The sequence below is a fragment of the Acipenser ruthenus genome, chromosome 4, assembly GCF_902713425.1.
Source record: "Acipenser ruthenus chromosome 4, fAciRut3.2 maternal haplotype, whole genome shotgun sequence".
Taxonomy (NCBI): domain Eukaryota; kingdom Metazoa; phylum Chordata; class Actinopteri; order Acipenseriformes; family Acipenseridae; genus Acipenser; species Acipenser ruthenus.
Window position 1 is genome coordinate 26,378,220 of NC_081192.1, and position 8,176 is coordinate 26,386,395.

At 55.5% G+C, this 8,176-nt stretch overlaps 1 protein-coding gene across 1 annotated transcript; it reads right to left on the reverse strand.

Moving 5' to 3' along the window:
- LOC131736995 (uncharacterized) lies at positions 1–6,021 on the reverse strand. The gene is made up of 2 exons (XM_059023405.1): positions 4,806–6,021; positions 1–4,647 (listed from the first exon to the last, which is right to left on the reverse strand). The coding sequence occupies exons 1-2, from the start codon at positions 6,019–6,021 to the stop codon at positions 410–412; spliced, it is 5,454 nt and encodes a 1,817-aa protein (XP_058879388.1). The 3' UTR covers positions 1–409.
- Positions 6,022–8,176: the final 2,155 nt, after the last annotated feature.

Sequence of the window (8,176 nt, forward strand, 5' to 3'; positions counted from 1 at the left end):
AGAGACCAGATGAGGTTCCACGTACTTTTATTTTTTTAATTTCTTTAATAACACAACGAAACCCTGTTTGGGCCGGGGTTCACGCCAAAATAACAAATAGCTGTCTCTCTCTCTCTTTTACACCGCAGACTCACCGACAAGCAGTCTCTCAGCCGGTACTCTGTCTCTCGTAATCGCTCTCCAGTCAGACATTCACACGCATTCTCCCGCTCGCGGCTTCCCCCCCCTCCTACTTATAGCCTCTGGGGGAACCGCCCACTGCACACACACGCATGCACTCACGCAGACACACACCAACGGCGTGCCCCGTACCCTCACAATACATGGAACCTTAAACAGGACGTAACAAACAAGACAAACACAATGTCCAGGATGCTGCCATCGCCAGGGTCGTTACACAGCCCCCCCCTTAGTCCCTCGTCCCCGAGGGAAGAACAAAGTCTCGAAAACGACCCGGGAGGCGATGCTGTCTTTGCGGGCGGGAGCCCTGCGTGGAGGACGGGCTCCTGTCAGCCACAGGGGACAGGGAAACTGAACCGTCGGGGGAGGAACCCTCAGCCCTGGGGGTGGGAGGACTGTTAGGGCGGGGTGGATCAGGAGGGGGCAGGAGAGGACTGTCAGGAGCTGCTGGGTCGGATGGTGCTGGGTGTTGTCCCAGGTAGGGGGCCAGCCGATCCCGGTGCAGCACTACCTTTCGTCCTCTGTGAGGTAGCTGCACCCGGTAGGCCACGTCCCCGATCCTCTCCAGGACATGGCAAGGACCAAGCCAGTGGCTGTCCAATTTGGGGCAACGGCCCCGCTGTCTCTTGGGGCTGAAGACCCACACGAGCTCCCCGGCGGTGAAGTGGCGCCCCCGTACTCGGAGGTCATAGTTCCGCTTCTGCCGTACCCCAGCGGCCTGCAACTGGTCCCTGGCGAAGCTGTGGGCTGATTCCAGTCGGTCCTGTAGTCTCCTGGCATACTCAGGGCCCGGGGGTACACTGGGGGCATCTGGGGGACGACCAAAAGCTAGCTCCGCAGGAGTGCGCAGCTCACGCCCCAGCATGAGCAGGGCAGGGGTGCAGGCGGTGGAATCCTGGACAGCAGAGCGGCAGGCCAACAGCACGACAGGCAGGTGGGTGTCCCAGTCCCGCTGGTGGGTGGCGGTGGTGACAGCCAGCTGTACGGCCAGCGTGCGGTTGAACCTCTCCACCAGTCCGTCGCTCTGAGGGTGCAGAGGGGTGGTCCGCGTCTTCTTGATGCCCAGGCGCCGGCACATCCCGGCAAAGACCCGGGACTCAAAGTTGCGCCCTTGGTCGGAATGCAACTCTTGAGGGACCCCGAACCGGCTGAAGAACCCCTCCAGCAGTGCTTCAGCGACCGTCTCTGCCTCCTGGTCTGGCAAAGCGTACGCCTCTGGCCACTTAGTGAAGTAATCGAGGGCCACCAGAACGAACCGGTTCCCCCTCTCGGAGCGTGGAAAGGGGCCTAGTACGTCCACGGCAACCCTCTCCATAGGCCCCCCGACCTGGTACTGCTGGAGTGGGGCGTGCGACCGGCCCTGGGGTCCTTTCCGGGCAGTGCAGATGTCACAGCGTCGGCAGTGGTCCTCCACGTCTCGCCTGCACTGCCCCCAGTAGAACGACTGGCGGAGCCGCCTCAGGGTCTTCGTCACTCCAAAATGACCAGTGCCTGGGGTCCCATGATGGGCCTCTAGCACCTCCTGGCGCATCGCCCCCGGGACAACCACCTGCCACCTCACCTCCCCCGTGGCGGGCACCTTCCACTGCCGCTGAAGGACTCTGTCACGCAAGGCCAACCCGCTCCACTGAGCCCACAGCCCCCGAGTGGCGGTGGAAAAAGGGGCCACCTCCTCCCAGGGAGGCCTTCGCTGCTCCTCTAGCCAATGTAGTATGGGGCGGAGGTCCGGGTCTCGGTCCTGATGGGCTCTCCAGTCCACCCTCTCAGCCGATACTGCCACCCGGCATTGCTCTTCCCCCCGGCGGGACAGCTCTGCTTCCCTCTCCTCCTTTCTGCTGCAATGGGCGCATCCCTCCCGGGCACAGGGACGACGGGACAGCGCGTCCGCATTGGCGTGCTTCTCACCAGCCCGGTGTTGGATCCGGTACTGAAACGCCTGGAGCTGCTCGATCCAACGGGCGACCTGTCCCTCCGGCTCCCGGAACGTCAGGAGCCACTGCAGGGCAGCGTGGTCTGTGCGAATGGTGAAGGGGAGCCCGCAGAGATAGTGGCGGAAGTGGCGGACCCCCTCCACCACCGCAAGCAGCTCCCGTCGGGTGACGCAATACCGGCGCTCTGCCTTGCTGAGCGACCGGCTAAAATACGCCACCACATGCTCCCCTTCTGGACCCGGCTGGGATAAGACAGCCCCGATCCCCTCGTTGCTTGCATCCGTGTCCAGCAGGAAGGGAGAACGGACATCCGGGGGAGCCAGCACCGGGGACTGGCACAGCGCATGTTGCAGGGAGGCGAACGCCTCCTGGCACGCCGGGGTCCACTCAAAGGGCTCGTCTTTCCTCAGGAGGCGGTGCAGGGGGGCAGCGATGGTGGCAAAGCCCTGCACAAACCTGCGGTAGTAGGACGCAAGCCCTAGGAAGCTTCTAACCTGCCGGGGGTTGACGGGAATAGGCCAGTCCCTCACTGCGGTGACCTTGTCCACCTCTGTCTGGATCCCCTCTGCTCCCACTCGGTGCCCGAGGAACGAGACCTCCTGGCGCATCAGCTGGCACTTTTCAGAGTGCAGTTTTAGCCCCGCTTTCCTCACTCGCCGGAGCACCTCATGCAGGGAGGCCAGGGCGTCCTGGAAGGTCCCTCCGTGGACTAGCAGGTCATCCAGGTAGACCAGGCACTCCGAGGGGGGTACTCCGGCCAGCACCTTTTCCATGAGCCGCTCGAACGTTGCGGGGGCGTTGCAAAGTCCGAACGGCATCACAGTAAACTGCCACAGACCCCGTCCAGTGGAGAAGGCAGTCTTCGGCCGTGCAGAGGGATCCAGCGCAACCTGCCAGTAGCCGCTGCGGAGGTCCAGCGAAGAGAACCATCTAGAGCCGGCCACCAAGTCCAGGGACTCATCGATGCGGGGAAGGGGGTAGGAGTCCTTCTCCGTCACATCGTTCACTCGCCGGTAATCGACGCAGAAGCGCCACTTGCCGTCCTTCTTCCGCACCATGACTACCGGCGAGGTCCAGGGGCTGTCGGACGGCTCAATGATCCCCGCTGCCTTCATCTCCTCCAGCACCTGCTCTGTGGCTTCCTGGAGGGCGAGTGGTTGGCGGCGAGGGCGCTGCTTAATGGGGCGGGCGGCTCCCGTCTCGATCTGGTGCTGCACCAGGTGTGTCCGCCCCACGTCATCCGAGGCGGTAGTGAAACTGTGGCGATACTCATACACCAGTTCCCACAGCTGGCGACGCTCTTCTGTGCAAAGCCCTTCGCAGCTCCTGAGCCAAACTGCATGCACTGCGCTGAGAGCTGGGTCTTCAGGGGAGACTGGTGGCGGAGGGGAGATTGCTGGGGACGCTGAATTACTCCTGACAGTAGGGCGTGGCATGGCGGTATCCTCCCGCAGCCCTTGGGTAGCGGTTGGCGGCGCCGGGCAGGGTGGCGGGGCTGCCTGGGGGAGAGCTGCATTCCCCTGGGCCACGCTAGAACTGCAGGAGGGCGGCTGTACATGCTGGCGAGCATTGCGGCCTGAGGGTGGGCGTGTTGGCTGGCGAGCGTTGCGGCCTGAGAGTGGCCGTGTTGGCTGGCGAGCGTTGCGGCCTGAGGGTGGCCATGTTGGCTGGCGAGCGCTGGCACCTGAAGGCGGCTGTGCAAGCAGTAGCTCCTTCCGGAGTGGGGGCCGTCGAGACGCTGTATTGTCCCTGATGAGACTGGCGCATGATGGAGCCCGGGGGTGTGCTGAGGTCTCCCGTCTCATGGCGGCGGTACGTTGTGTCCTCGGCAGATCCCGAAACTGTCGTGCGAAGGGGTCCCGACTCCGACCCAGCGGTCCAAGGGGTGAGGCTAAAGCTAAAGCCGGGCTCCCCTGTATGTGCAGTGTCCCGGTCCGGAGGTTTAGCTGTCCGCCTGTGTAGCGCAGGAAGTCCAGGCCCAGTATGCAGGGGTCCTGTACAGCTGCTACCCAGACAGGGTGGTGTACTGTCCGTCCAGCCACTTCAATAGCAAGGTTGCCCTTTCCTTGCATGGGGGCTAGCTCTCCAGTCACAGTGCGCAACTGCACGGTGGTGGGCTCCAGCCGGACCCCTGCAGGGAGCACATCGGGGCGGATGAGAGTCACCGTGGAGCCAGTGTCCACGAGAGCAGTGCACGGGACCCCCTCAATGCGGACGGGGACATGGCAGAAGTCCCCGGCAGTGGTCCTTCCTACCGCTATAGCTGGCTGGCACTGTCTGTGGTCGGCTGTTTCCGTGAGGGGTGACGCCCTGCTCTGTCGGCTACACGGGTTAGTACTGGTGACGGCCGCTGCAGCTGGGTGGTCCGCGATTAATGGGACTGGACTGGGGGCACGCGTCGTCCCGTCTATGCGGGCCCCTTGGCGTTTCCCTGCGGTTGCTGTGTCAGGTGTGGTGGTGGTGCAGCAGCTGCTGCTGGGCAGTGGCGCCGTAGGTGGCCAGGCTGTCCACAGCCCCAGCACAGCTGTGGGGGGGTCTCAGGAGTCCGAGCTGGCTGGGTGATCGCCGCCCTGATGAGGGTGGTAAGCTCCGGGGGCCATGTGGGGTCAATGGTGCGGTACGGGGCCTCCTCTTCTTCTGCTTGAGCCATGCGAGCTCTAGGTGGTGTGTGGTCAGGCCGCCTCTTCTGCTGACCACTCTCGCTCCCAGGGGCATGGTCCCGCTCCCCCTCCTCGAGCACCGCCTCGACTCGTTCGGCGTGAGCCACGGCAAGCTCTAGGGAGGTTGGGGCAGCAAACCGGACCTGCTGACGTAGAGCGGTCGGGGTCAGTCCGCGAACAAAGGCCTCGACAGCCAGGTCCTCCTGGGTGGCTGGCGGGAACATTGGGTACCCCCTCCGGGCCAGGTACCGGACATCAGCAGCCAGTACGCCCAGTTTCTCTCCGGGAGCTCTAGTGCGGTTGGCCAGCTGCAGGCGCAACCCGACTGCGGGCTCCACTCTCCCAAAACGGCGTTCGAGAGCTGCGGTTAACACCTCGTATTGGGCCACCTCGTCTGGGCCCAAGTCCAGCAGAACCTGCAGCGCTTCTCCCTCTAATGCAGCCGCCAACTGTCCTGCTTTCTCCGTCGGCCCCCAGTCATTAGTGAGCGCTGCCATCCTGAATTTGACGTGGTACGCCTCCCACGGCGATCTACCGTCATATCGGCCTGCTTTCACTGGCTGCCGGCTCGCCCCTGGCAACATGTTCCCCCCACACCGCATATTCTCTCTCCCGTGATCGGCACGGGGCCCATGTCGGGGCTTAACGTCACGCTCTCTTGTCAGACACACGCTCAGTTCAGCAACCAATGTCCCATAGCTACTACAGCCATTTAGATCGACGGTGGTTAAACAATGTAAAGCCTCTTCTTCTAAACAAGCAATTAAATTACTGGCTTTCTCTCTGTCTGTCCAGTTGTTTACCATTGCCATCATTTCAAACTGCTTTACAAAGTCTCGCCAATCGGCCTTACCGTTGTACTGCAAACGGCTGTAATAAACCCCCTTGTTGACATTCTGCTGCAGGGCGGGCGTGTCCGATGGTGACGCTGCCTCCTCCTTGACGCGCACTTGCGCTCCTCCTATCTCTGTGGCCGATGACGTCCTTGCGGCGGCCGAAGAATCTCCTTCTCTCTCGATGACGATGGCGCAGTGCCCCTCAGCCTGCGGAGCAGTCTGTCTGTCTCCCAGCTCCGCCATCTTGATCCCTCTTTCCGCTTTCGCCCAAGGGTTCTTGCTCCTCCCTCGCTCCATGTTCTCTCCTCCCCATGCAGCGCCCATTCTCGGGTAGCTCCTGACCCTCAGCTCAGCGACCAGCTCCTCCAGTCTGGCTCGCAGCTCGTCTTCTCTCATCTCTCTCGCGTCCGCCATCTTCTCCCTCTTGCTTCTGTTTCACCCCTCGTGACAGGCACTGTACAAATCCCACTCCTGAAACACCAATGTAGCGTTCTGTGCTATGGGGATGAGACAGACTCGGGAGAGACCAGATGAGGTTCCACGTACTTTTATTTTTTTAATTTCTTTAATAACACAACGAAACCCTGTTTGGGCCGGGGTTCACACCAAAATAACAAATAGCTGTCTCTCTCTCTCTTTTACACCGCAGACTCACCGACAAGCAGTCTCTCAGCCGGTACTCTGTCTCTCGTAATCGCTCTCCAGTCAGACATTCACACGCATTCTCCCGCTCGCGGCTTCCCCCCCCTCCTACTTATAGCCTCTGGGGGAACCGCCCACTGCACACACACGCATGCACTCACGCAGACACACACCAACGGCGTGCCCCGTACCCTCACAATACATGGAACCTTAAACAGGACGTAACAAACAAGACAAACACAATGTCCAGGATGCTGCCATCGCCAGGGTCGTTACAATATATATATATATATATATATATATATATATATATATATATATATATATATATATATATATATATATTAGCTCAAAGAGCCAGCTGCCCAACGTTTCGATATGTTGTACATATCTTTCTCAAGGGAGCCTGTGTTTGAATCCAAACATTGGAGGTATTTATAGGTTTTTGACGGCATGACAACTACTTGTTATTGTTTACATTCAAATTCATGATTTATTCTTACATGATGTAATGGTGTTCTATATATTGTGACATCATTTTTACTTCTATCTTTGAATCTGTATTAATTCCAATTAACACTACTTTACATAAACTTATATTTTTATTATATCATCCAATGCTGGCTCTGAGGATCAGTCTAGATTTGGCCTCCCCAGCGCATCAGCATGCACAACTTTTGAATGAATTTTGTTTATTTATTTAAATGTTATATATTTATTGAAGTTAATTAGTTCATTCTTTTCTGTTGAGTCCCGCTGGCATAATCGTGTTCAGTCTATTTATCCATTTACTTTCTTTTATTCTTCTATATGTCGCATTGTCTAATTTGAGCTGTTCTAATACTACAAACTTTACATAATTTATGTCATGTCCCTGACTGGTGAGGTGCTGTACTATTGGTTCCCTCATTTTTTTTTTATTTCTAATTAACATAAAGGTGGTTCTGAATTATTTTATATAAAGTAGTTCCAGTCTCTCCAACATATTTGATTTCATCACATTTTTCACAGGCTATTCCATAAACAACATTGCTATTTTTACAGTAGGTATTAGTTTTTAGTGGATATGTGGTGTTCTTATGTTTAAATATATTTTTACGTTTGTCTATGTGTTTACACACTTTACATCTCCTAGTGCATATGTTAGTAGAACCTATTTTGTCAATTATTCTTTTATGTTTACTGTGAACTAAAATATCACCTAAATTAGCTTCTCTTTTGAATGCTACAACTGGGGCCTTAAGAAATACTTTTTTTAATTTTTCTGAATTATATAGAATCCGCAAGTGTTTCCAAACTATCTTAGAAATATTGGGCAAAAGTTTAGAGTAAGTCATTATTAATGGGACTCTTTTGACCTTTTTATCTCTATTTTTATAATCTAGTAGATCATCTCTTTTTAGTTTATCAACTTTTCTTAACTCCGTCTCTATAATTCTTTCTTTGTATCCTCTTTTTTAAGATTTGTTTTTAATACATTTCTTTGTTTTACATAGTCACTTTCTTTTGAGCATATTCTTCGTATTCTTATTCCTAGACCCTTTGGGATTGCCCTTTTAGTGTGTATCGGATGTGCAGAGGACATGTGTAAATACTGGTGCATGTCAGTAGGTTTACAGAAGAGGTCAGTCTCAATTGAACCTTCTTCAAGTTTTACTATGGTATCTAAAAATTCTATTTCTTTCCTTGTCCATCGAAGGTCCACCTTAATATTACTGTGTATTTCATTTGCCATTTTATGAAACTGGAAAAGAGATTCTTCTCCATGTGTCCAAACCCCAAAAATATCATCTACAAACCGAATGTATTCTAAAGGTTCTCTTTCTGATTTTCTAAGTAATTGTTCTTCCCATTTCCCCATGTATGTACTGGCAAAATGCATTCCTAATTTAGATCCTATTGCGGTACCATCGTTTTGTTTGTAATT